The 11,004-nt window shown below is 64.2% G+C and overlaps 1 protein-coding gene across 3 annotated transcripts; it reads left to right on the top strand.

Moving 5' to 3' along the window:
• The first annotated feature begins 156 nt into the window (after window positions 1-156).
• On the top strand, window positions 157-10,515 carry KCNC3 (potassium voltage-gated channel subfamily C member 3). Of its 3 annotated transcripts, XR_009246804.1 has the most exons (6): window positions 157-1,038; window positions 4,068-5,178; window positions 6,055-6,246; window positions 6,465-6,591; window positions 8,575-8,634; window positions 9,391-10,515. XR_009246804.1 is itself a non-coding variant. In XM_058674307.1 (5 exons), the coding sequence occupies exons 1-4, from the start codon at window positions 157-159 to the stop codon at window positions 8,589-8,591; spliced, it is 2,202 nt and encodes a 733-aa protein (XP_058530290.1). In that variant the 3' UTR covers window positions 8,592-8,634; window positions 9,391-10,515. The 3 variants fall into 3 exon arrangements, 2 of the variants coding, with proteins under 2 accessions (XP_058530290.1, XP_058530289.1); XM_058674307.1 differs by lacking the exon at window positions 6,465-6,591; XM_058674306.1 differs by lacking the exon at window positions 9,391-10,515 and having other exon boundaries at window positions 8,575-8,772.
• Window positions 10,516-11,004: the final 489 nt, after the last annotated feature.

Genomic DNA, 11,004 nt, shown 5'->3' with positions numbered 1-11,004 from the left:
GGCTCCACCTCCTCTCCCTCCCCTCTGCTCCTCCCCGCCCACTCGTGTCTGACCCCGCCCTCGACGGGCACGCCCCCGCCTCCCACCCAATCCCGTCCGCGTCTGTCCTGCGCCACGCCCCTCGAGGCCCCGCCCCGCAGCCCCGCCCCCCGGCCAATGCTGAGCTCAGTCTGCGTCTCGTCGTTCCGCGGGCGCCAGGGGGCCAGCAAGCAGCAGCCGGCGCCGCAGCCGCCCGAGTCCCCGCCGCCGCTGCCCGCGCCGCCTCCGCCGCCCGCTCCGCCGCCGCCGCCGCAGCCTGCGCAGCCCGGCCCCGCCGCGTCCCCGGCGGGCCCCCCGCCACCCCGCGGGCCCGGGGGCCGGCGCGCCGAGCCATGCCCCGGGCTGCCGGCGGCGGCCATGGGGCGGCACGGCGGCGGCGGTGGCGACAGCGGCAAGATCGTGATCAACGTGGGCGGCGTGCGCCATGAGACGTACCGCTCGACGCTGCGCACCCTCCCGGGGACGCGGCTGGCCGGCCTCACGGAGCCCGAAGCGGCGGCGCGCTTCGATTACGACCCGGGAGCCGACGAGTTCTTCTTCGACCGGCACCCGGGCGTCTTCGCCTACGTGCTCAACTACTACCGCACCGGCAAGCTGCACTGCCCGGCCGACGTGTGCGGGCCGCTCTTCGAGGAGGAGCTGGGCTTCTGGGGCATCGACGAGACGGACGTGGAGGCTTGCTGCTGGATGACCTACCGGCAGCACCGCGACGCCGAGGAGGCGCTCGACTCCTTCGAGGCGCCCGACCCCTCGGGCGCCGCCGGTGCAGCCAACGCGGGCGGCGCCCACGACGCAGGCCTGGACGACGAGGCGGGCGCGGGCGGCGGCGGCCTGGACGGTGCGGGCGGCGAGCTCAAGCGCCTCTGCTTCCAGGATGCGGGCGGCGGCGCCGGGGGCCCGCCGGGGGGCGCGGGCGGCGCGGGCGGCACGTGGTGGCGCCGCTGGCAGCCGCGCGTGTGGGCGCTCTTCGAGGACCCCTACTCGTCGCGGGCTGCCAGGGTGAGCCCCCCACACGCTGACCCCACACTGATCTCACCCGCCCCCCCCCCGCCCCAGACACACAACCCCGAGTCTCCTGTCCTCCTCTGAACACGCCCCCACCATCCCCAACCCGCTTCGCTAGGCAGAAACTTCCTTCCTGGCATCTCAAATCTTTCCCAGACTCCACTCCCCCAACACACACACCCCAGAAAACCTTTCCTAGTCCCCAAAGTGCCCTGGGCCTCTGAACACTTGTGTCCTACTCCTGCAGCCCCCTCTTCTGTCCCCAGGTTCTCCCAGCACCTTTCTGGGCCTCCTCACTAAGTTTGGGGTCCCCTGGCAATTTTTGAGTCCCGTCCTCCTTCTGTTCACCCCCACTCTCCGGGATCCCCCAAGGGGAATGTCCAAACCGCTTACTTTAGCCAGGAATCCCACAGCACTGAGTTTCAGGGTGTCCCTCCACCGACCTCCATGTTCCCGCACCCCCCAGTGACTCCCATCGCAGAGTTCCCCAGAGGAGCTACTGTCTCACCAAGACCCAGTTCCAGCTAGTTTCTCGCTCCCACCCGCCCTTCCCGGGACCCTCCCTCAGCCCTCCAGCTCCTTTCCTGGTCTCTGAAGTGACTTCCGCTCTGGTGTCCACCCCCAGTCCAGCCTCAGGCCTTGGGCCCCCTCCTGTCCCAAGCCGTCTGTCCCAAAACTTTCTTCTGGAATTAGCTTCCAAGGCTTTCTACCCTTGGCTACTGCTGCACTGCCTCCCTCCCTCTCTTAGGCGCCCAGCACCCAGGACTGGGCCCCCTCACCCTCTCCTCCACCAAACCCAAGAGCTCCCACCCCAACCTTCTCTCCCCTCCACCCGCAGCTCCCTCCCAACCCCAGAGTTTCCCTGGCTTTCTCTCTGTCTCTCCCAGAAAACTTTTCCCTAAACATCTCTAACTTCCCCGTTAGAGATGTCCCTGGAGACCCCTGAGGGAGAAGGTGTCCTAAGGGGGTGGTGCAGTTCAGGACCCGCTGGAGGGGGAGGAGCCCTCCGAGGGCCCAGTCACCCCAGGAGCCCTGTGGGGCCCCCTCCCCCCCGTAGTGCGCGTCCTGGCCCCAGGAAGGACGCACGGAGCCGCAGTGCCGCATTCGCGTCGGGGGAGGGAGCGAGGGGGGGCCGGAGGCACCGCGTAAAGTTTGGTCCCTGAGAAGCGCTGACTTGGCTAGAATTGGGGTCGGGTGGGGGAAGGAGAGGTGCGCGAGCGACGTGGCCCTAGATGCCCCCCTCGGGCTTCTGAGCGCCTCCCTCCTCCACCCCCCCCCGTGGCCTGGGCGCCCTTCGCTCCGTGACCCCATTGAAGGGTGCTGAGGGAGGAGGAGGAGGGAGGGAGAGTCCTGGCTGTGCGGGCTAGGGGTCTGGGACATACACCGAGGTCACTCTACACTTGATTTTTGAGTCTGCAAGGCGCGCTCAGCACTTGCTAGCCTCCAGGCACAACCAAGAGTTGGGAGCTGGGAGAGTCCAGTCCTACCCGCCTCTTCCTTCTCTCTGCCTCCCTAACCCTTCCGCTCTTTGGCCACCTTGGGGTAAGGGACTGAGTTAGCCTGTGCAGCTGTGCACTGCGGTGGGTGCCCACCATCCCCGCCTTGTCCTGAGGGGCGAGGAGTTCACGTGAAACTCCTGGTGCGTGGCCTCCCGCCGGGTCCCAGCCCGGAAGGGGTTAAGGCGGCTGCCGGCCGCTGCGGCTGCGCACTGCGGCGGGGAGCTGTCCATGGTGCTGGCCGCTGTGCGCCCCGCCCCCCGGCCGGCCGGCCCGCCCCCACTGCGGTGCCGCAGCCTTGGAGGGGGCGGGGAAGCATGGGGCATGCGCTCTGCGGCGGCCTCTGGCCTCTGAAACCACTGCGGAGAATCCAAGGGAGGCGGGCAGTGGGCAGAGAGGACCAGCATCGACCCCCGACCCACTCCTGGGTCCCACTTGCGGCCTGAGCCAGGCTGCCCTCTGTTTTGTGCCTCAGGCTAAATCAAGCTCCCATGCGCACCCTCCCTTCACCCCAACGCCTGCCCCTGTAGCACACACCAATCCACCCGTGGCTGACAATCCAAGCTTCACCCATTGCTTTTTCTCCCCAAGACCTTGGCACACCCTCTCCTCTTCCAGGCTTCCATCAGCACCCCACACCACGAGGGCCAACCCTGGTACCCCACTTCCAGCTCCCTCACCCCTCTGGCCCTGGCCTCTGCCTTTCCCTGCCACTTCCCCTGCAGCAGCCTTCTGTTTAACGACCCTCTCCTGGGGTTCCACCCTGCCCTGTCCTCCCTAAGTGTGGCCTTTACCCAGCTCTACCCTTTCGCCCAGCTTGGACATTAGCACCAAACTCCTTAACCCCTGGGCAAACCCGAGGCCAACCTTGCCTCCCTGGCTAATGGGGGCCCGTGTACCCTCATAGTTCAGAGCTTCCTGTGTTCCAGACCCTGGGCCAAGCACTGCCTTGAGAGCCAAACTCCTTCTACACTCACCTACACCGAACCCTCCCGAGAACCCCCATGGGTATAAGAGGCTTGGAAAGCGTCATCTCCCAGCCTGCACTTGGCAGGGTAAAAACCAGCCAGACCCCAAAATGCGGGCGCTCTGACTCTCGAAGTCCTCTCCCACCTCCTCCCGTTCCCCTTCCCACAGCTCCAAGCTGCAACACTGGAGGTGGTGGGGGAAGGGGGTGTGAGAGCCTGCCCTCCTTTGCCAGTCCCTCTGCAGGGCCCGTGGACCTGCGGGAGACTCAGAACAGGAGGATGGGGGAGGTGATCTGGACAACAGAGCCAGGGGCCAGCAAGGCTGTTCCCACGAAAGGCTCTGCCCATCTGCTCTGCATGCAGGGCCAGCTCCCCTCCCACTGCTGTTCCTTCCTGTCCCCTGTTGTTAGTTTCAGAGGAGTCAGTTGGGCGCTGCAGGGAATGGAGCCACAGGCTCAGAAGGCTGGCTAGCTGGCTGGGGTGGGGGGAGCTGGCAGGGTCAGCCTGCTGCTGCTGCTGCCACCCAATCACCTCTCCCCTCCTGCCTCCCGCCCTGCAGTATGTGGCCTTCGCCTCACTCTTCTTCATCCTCATCTCCATCACCACCTTCTGCCTGGAGACCCACGAGGGCTTCCTCCACATCAGCAACAAGACGGTGACCCAGGCTTCGCCGATCCCGGGGGCCCCGCCGGAGAACATCACCAACGTGGAGGTGGAGACGGAGCCCTTCCTGACGTACGTGGAGGGCGTGTGCGTAGTGTGGTTCACCTTCGAGTTCCTCATGCGCATCACCTTCTGCCCAGACAAGGTGGAGTTCCTCAAGAGCAGCCTCAACATCATCGACTGTGTGGCCATCCTGCCCTTCTACCTGGAGGTCGGGCTCAGCGGCCTCTCATCCAAGGCTGCCAAGGACGTGCTGGGCTTCCTGCGCGTCGTGCGCTTTGTGCGCATTCTACGCATCTTCAAACTTACGCGCCACTTCGTGGGCCTGCGTGTGCTGGGCCACACGCTCCGGGCCAGCACCAACGAGTTCCTACTGCTCATCATCTTCCTGGCCCTGGGCGTGCTCATCTTCGCCACCATGATCTACTACGCCGAGCGCATCGGTGCAGACCCCGATGATATCCTGGGCTCCAACCACACCTACTTCAAGAACATCCCCATCGGCTTCTGGTGGGCTGTGGTCACCATGACCACCCTGGGCTACGGAGACATGTACCCCAAGACCTGGTCAGGGATGCTGGTCGGGGCACTGTGTGCCTTGGCTGGGGTGCTGACCATCGCCATGCCCGTGCCCGTCATCGTCAACAACTTTGGCATGTACTACTCACTGGCCATGGCCAAGCAGAAGCTGCCCAAGAAGAAGAACAAACACATCCCCCGGCCCCCGCAGCCCGGCTCGCCCAACTACTGCAAGCCCGAGCCGCCCCCACCACCCCCGCCCCACCCGCACCACGGCAGCAGCAGTGGCATCAGCCCGCCACCACCCATCACCCCACCCTCTGTGGGGATGACTGTGGCTGGGGCCTACCCACCAGGACCCCACACGCACCCTGGGCTGCTCAGGGGGGGAGCGGGTGGGCTGGGGATCATGGGGCTGCCTCCTCTGCCCGCCCCTGGCGAGCCCTGCCCACTGGCTCAGGAAGAAGTCATTGAGATCAACCGGGCAGGTGAGGTGGGGCTGAGGGCTGGTGGTGGGAGAGGTTTGGGCGAGGGTGAGCAGGTGGGGTGAGCAACAAGAGCAGGAGAGGCATGGTGGGGCTGTGGGCAAGGAGTCCCCATGGTCAGCAAGAGAGGGAAGAGAAAGGAAGAGCTAGAGCCAGGGCCAGAGAGCAGACAGCTGTGGTGACCATGGGCAGAAGGCTCTGTGTACCAGGGGAGAGGCGTGCAGGGAGAGGGACTACCCCCAGGAGACAGAGGCTGAGGCTGGAATACAAATAGTCCCCCAGAGCCAGGAAAACTTGGACAGAGTGGTGGTTCCGGCAGAGGAGGGGTTTTGGCAGCTGAGATCAAAGACACAGGGTTGGGGGCCCCATAGTGAGCTGGGGGTGCCTGGTGCTGGGAGGGAGCTGGCTGCACCCATGTAGGTGTCCGGGAGGAGGGAAAGGCTGGTGTGCACCCCACTTCCCTCCCCCCAGCAGGCCTTAAGTAGGTCAATAAAGGGAGCTGGGCCACCCGGCCCCCATCTTGTTCCCTCAGCCACCGACCCAGTTTCACACCCATTAAAAATAGCTCAAGTCAGAGCCTGGGGGACCCCCGCCTCCCCCACCCTCCTGTCACCTTCCCAGCCCTTCCCCACCTTGTCCTCCCCCCCCGCAGCTTCCAGGCCTGTCACATCTTCCCAAGTCAGTTCAGTGCAGGGCCCCAAAACACCAGGGTGGCACCACCAAAGCCCCTGTACCCATTGCTGACCACCCCTGACCTACCAGGTGCCCCCGTAGTGCCCACCCTGGGAAGGCCATCACCTGTGCCTACCTGCAGCTCTTGGGCTCCTCTGAGGCCATCCTCTCCTAGCCCTCCACTCTCCCCTTTTGTCTCTTGCACAGATCCCCGCCCCAATGGGGACCCAGCGGCAGCCGCGCTGGCCCACGAGGACTGCCCCGCTATCGACCAGCCCGCCATGTCTCCAGAGGACAAGAGCCCCATCACACCTGGAAGCCGGGGCCGCTACAGCCGCGACCGGGCCTGCTTCCTCCTCACTGACTACGCCCCGTCCCCTGATGGCTCCATCCGGAAAGGTGAGGTGACCCCCCATGGGGTCCCTGTGTCCTCCCCTTCTCCCAGGGGAGGGAGGAGTGGGTGATGGGGGTGGAATTGGGCTTCCCTCCCCACCTTCCTCCCAGCCTCCCACCCCTGCCTTAGTCCCTCACATAGACCCTCACCTGTCTCTGTTCCATGTCCATTTCCCCGCCTCCCGCCCTGCCCCCTGGACTCTGGCCTCTTCCCCTGCCCCCAGCCACTGGTGCTGCCCCAGTGCCCCCCCTAGACTGGCGTAAGCCAGGCCCCCCAAGCTTCTTGCCCGACCTCAACGCAAACGCCGCGGCCTGGATATCCCCCTAGTGGACGAACCCCTTTTCCCCGGGGTAAGTAGCCCCCCACCCATCCCCTGACTAACCCCTCCCTCCTGACTAACCCCTCTGAGACCATGCAGACCCCCACTGACAGACTTCCACCCCCACCTTGAACAGCTGCACCCTGTTTATCCCCAAGCCCTGACACTGACCCCCACCTGCCTGCCCACCCCAAGACTCAGCACACCCCTCACTTAACCCCCCAGAACTAATATCACCCCTCCCTGCACACTCAGCACCTGACCCCCCCACCTGCCCTCACAACTGAGCCCCATCCTCATCTCCATCAGCATTGCTTTCCCTGCCTCCATCCTGGACTTGTTAGTTCAATCAGGAAAAAGGGATACATGCCTAGGGTGGCCCCTGTTAGTTGCTGGGCTCAGGGAGACCCCGTGGGCTGGAGTTGGCAGACCCTGGAGATCTGTGCTGATGGGGGTGAGAGAAGTGTCCCCCTGCTCCCCCGCTTCCCCCAGCCCCTGGGACTCTGGCCCCAGCACAGAGGCTCTCTGTGCAGATGCTGATGGGGAGGCCTTGGACATAGACTGGAGGAGGAGGGCGGGGAGGAGGAACAGCAGATCAGGAGGCAGAGGGTCCAGGGGAAGAGGATGTGGCTTGAGCTGGGCCCAGAGAGGAAGGAACAAGGCAGAGAGCTGGGGGCCAAGGGGCAAAGGGGACAGGCAAGAAGGTGAGCTGGGGTGAGCCAGCAAGCAGAGGTCACCCAGCTCTTTTCCTGGCATTTGTTTGTTCAATGTTCTTGAGCACACTTGCACTGAAGAGAACTGGCAGCCAGCCAGGCAAGAAACCTACCTTGCTAATGGGCTAAAAGCTTTTGTCAATAAAGCTTTATTGGAACACAGCCACTGGCCAGACACTGACCAGCCAGCCGTTGATAGAGTTTGCTGACCCCTGATGGGAAGTAGAACATCAACAACTGGGAAAAAGACAAGAATGAGAGAACTGCTCTGGCCACTTCACAGCGGGGAGCTGTGGAGGCCTTTGTCGGGGAGGAAGGATGAGCCCAGGGCCCTGGGTGCTGCTGTGGGTTTGCTTCGTGCCGCTGACAGTCTGGGAGGAAAGTGTGGGGTTTTGTGGTCATGGTGAGGCTACATTCCATCTTAGCAATGATCTTGAACCATCACTTCCTCATTCAACAAACACCCAAAGGGCCTAGAGAATTCCTGCCACAGGGTGGAGGTGGGGGGCCCTTACAGAGCCCCCAGGACAGCCCCACAGCAGTTCCCATGTTTCCCCTAAGTTCAGACAGCCATCTAGGTACAGCCCCAGGTCACAGAGCAGACAGGACAAGCACTGGCTTCCAGGTCCAGAGGGGCCTGTCTGGCTCCTGGTCCCCTCCCCTCTCTTTTCTGCACCCGTTCCCCACCATCATCACCTTCCATTCTCATCTCATCACCCTCCCCCAATTCTCCTCCCAGCAACCCCTCCCTGCCTGCACCCCCCTTCCCACCCTCTTCCAGTTCCTGAGTCTGGAGGGACCCTCATGGGAGGGAGTGGGTGGATGATGGGGAGAGGTGGCAGGGGAGAATTGTGGGGTGTGGGAGCAGTGGGAGTGGGGGGCCACCAAGGAAGGTCCCTGCTTCTCTTGCCTCCAATGCCAAAACCCTTTCATTGAACTCAAATGATGGCTGGAGCCGATGGGGCTGGCTGCACCTGGGCTCCGGGTCCTGGACCCTGCCCTCCCCTCCCCTGTCCTTTTGCCCCCTCCCTTAACTACCCACCCTTCTCCCACTCCGTGCCCTCCCCAGTACCCTCCTGTCCTCAGCCCTGACCCTGACCCCGACCCCTGACCCCTCCAGCCACCCGGAAGCTCCTTCCATATTTGATGTCTCTGACCGCCCCCATTTCACTGCTCCCTTTCACCTTGGAGAACACCAGCGTGGAGATCAGCGTCTCTCCAGCCCCCCAACCAGGAGGCTGTGTTGGGGGTCCCCCTGGCCATCCTCCCCTCGCCTTGACTCTGTGTATTTCTGTCCCCAGCTCTTGTCACCGCCTGAGATCTCGGGAGACCCTCGGTCCCCCCCTGCCCCTTCCCCCCAGGTTAGCAATTGGGAATGGCTGGGAGGGGAGGGCTTTCCAGGACACGGGTTACAGCTCCCCTCTCTCAGGGTCAGGACCCTCTCCTCCACAGCACTCTGCGCTCCCCCAGGCACCGGCAGAGCCGACACCCCTGCCCTGTCCCCAGCCCTGGAGCCCCCAGCGTCCCACACACACACTTGCCAGCACCTGCCCACAGCCTGCCTTGCCCCTCCCACTTTCCACGGAGTCTCATCTGCCTGCCCAAGACCACTGCCGCCAGCTTCTGCTCCCTTCAGCCCCCACCCAGATCTCTGGCCGCTGCCAGGTTCGCCCCAGCCCTGCGCCCCACCCGCTCCACCGGCTGCTCCCCTACATGCATTGTGCAGGCCCTGCCGCCCACCATCCCGCCTCGCTGCCCACCTTCACCTTCTGAGAAGAGGACCAATGGGGTGGGGAGGGGGGAAGAGAGGTGGAGCGGGGAGGGGCCCCCAGGGGGCGGGGGGAGGCTCGGTGGGCGCCTCCTAACCCTGAGTCTCCCCTCCCTGTGTCTGGACCGTGCTGTGGTGTAGACTGACTGCCCTCTGTTCCCCTTCTCTCCGTCTCTGCCCTCGCCGTCCACCCGGCTCCATCTGCCTCCCTCCTGGTCTCTCGGGCTGTCTCTTGCCCCCTTCCCTCCCTCATCTCTGTCTCCCCTCCCATGTCTTGGGGTCTGTCCGCCTCGGCCCCATCCCCACCCGTCCTCCCTCCATGCTCCTCCCGTTCTCTGTCCCTCCCCAGGTTATGAGAAGTCCCGCAGTCTGAGCAGCATCGCGGGCCTCAGTGGGGTGTCCCTGCGCCTTGCGCCTCTGGCCACCCCCCCTGGCTCTCCCAGGGCTGCCCGCCGCGCTCCTCCAACCCTGCCCTCCATCCTTTAGTGCTCCCCTCCCCCCTGTGGGGGGACTCGGGGGTGACTGGGAAGAAGGTCCAAGGAGCTGGGGGTGGGGGTGGGGGAAAGGGTTTTTTTTTAGAAAAAAATCAAAAGTCATTAATAATGTGCAACGGAGATGAAGACGCCAGCAGACACCCCTGGGCCCCTCCCCCCCTTGGGCCCTTCCAGGATGAAAGGGGAGGAACCAAAGCCCATCCCCCAACTCCTCCTCCCTTCCAAAATAAGCCTTCTCAGGTCTCCACAGCCATATGATCCCTCCCATCCACTTGTGTAAATAAGGCCAAATTATGCCAATTACATCTTGAGAAACCTCCACTATTCTGCATGCCCTTCCCCTCCCCACCCGACCCCCTCCTCAGCTCCACCTCAGCAATAAGGCGCCGCCAGCGGCTGCATGCGCGAGTTAGAGGGAAGGGGGCTTGGAGCCAAGGTCTGCAAAACCACCGGAGGGGCTCCCGGCTTCCGGGGCTTCTGGGGAAGAGGGCGCCCTCACCTCGTGGAGTTGCAGGGGAGCTAGCCTGGCCCCAGTAAAGCTGCCTGCTCAGGGCTGAGCCTGAGGGAGGCAGCCACGTGGCTGTGACAGCTGCTCCCAGCCTCTGCCCCCACCCCCACCAGGGATCTGCTCCCCTCGGTTCCTGCTGCTGGGACCCAGTTGCGCCCCACACCCCCAGAGTTCCAGGATGATCTTGTCCCCAGCACACAATCTACCCCACCTTCCCACGGCCCCCATCCCATTCCCAGGACTGGAGAGCTGCACCCAGATCCTTTTACACTGATCCTGGCACTCCACATCCCTCAAATCTGCCTCCCACACACCAGCCTGGGACTTCCCCTCCGCTGCCCTGCCCGCCCCCATTTCCCTGGACTGCATCCCAGCACTTAAACCTCCAAGACTTGACCCAGCTCTGAGCTCAGTTCCAGCCTTTGGGATGCTCCAGCCTCCTTCCCAGCCCTGCCTCTTGCGGGGTCCCCTGACGCTCTGGGGAGCTGTCTACAACTCCAGGGAAACCAGCCTTCCCCGGCCTGGCTCTCCACCCCGCCCAGCCAAAGCCCCCCTTTCTTAGACGGTGCCCAAAAGGCAGCCCCTCTGCGGATAGCTGCTTCCCAGAGGGTAGTGTCCGAGCCACTCACCGCGGTGTGCGCCGAGTTCAGGCCATCCAGGGACACAACACATACTTCCTGTGTGTTTTGCACATCAGCCTGTGGGGCTGCGGGGTAGAGACACGCAGCCAGGACATGGTTCCTTTAAGCTCCACGTGGAGAGGCCCTGAGGCCGGGAGGCGCCACCCCCCACCCCCCTAGCGCGTGGGCCTGGATCCCTTCCTCACCTCCCATCCAGGCTCGAGGCTGCGCTACCTCCCCCAGGCCCAGAGACCACAGCGGTCCGCATCCTTAGCGGACCCTTCTCCCTCCTTTGAGATTTGCAGAGGGGGAGCCATGGAATGGACACCCTCCCCCTTTGC

The sequence above is a fragment of the Ochotona princeps genome, chromosome 16, assembly GCF_030435755.1.
Source record: "Ochotona princeps isolate mOchPri1 chromosome 16, mOchPri1.hap1, whole genome shotgun sequence".
NCBI classification, from domain to species: domain Eukaryota; kingdom Metazoa; phylum Chordata; class Mammalia; order Lagomorpha; family Ochotonidae; genus Ochotona; species Ochotona princeps.
Note: the sequence above shows the minus strand (reverse complement) of the source record. Positions and strands in the feature narration are given on the sequence as shown.

Bases quoted from the DNA above. Each gene is read 5' to 3' on its own strand.
- KCNC3 (XM_058674306.1), top strand. From the start codon at position 157: ATGCTGAGCTCAGTCTGCGTCTCGTCGTTCCGCGGGCGCCAGGGGGCC. The intron at 1,039-4,067 runs GTGAGCCCCCCA...CCCGCCCTGCAG, and splicing joins ACTCGTCGCGGGCTGCCAGG to TATGTGGCCTTCGCCTCACT. The intron at 6,247-6,464 runs GTGAGGTGACCC...CCCTGCCCCCAG, and splicing joins TGATGGCTCCATCCGGAAAG to CCACTGGTGCTGCCCCAGTG.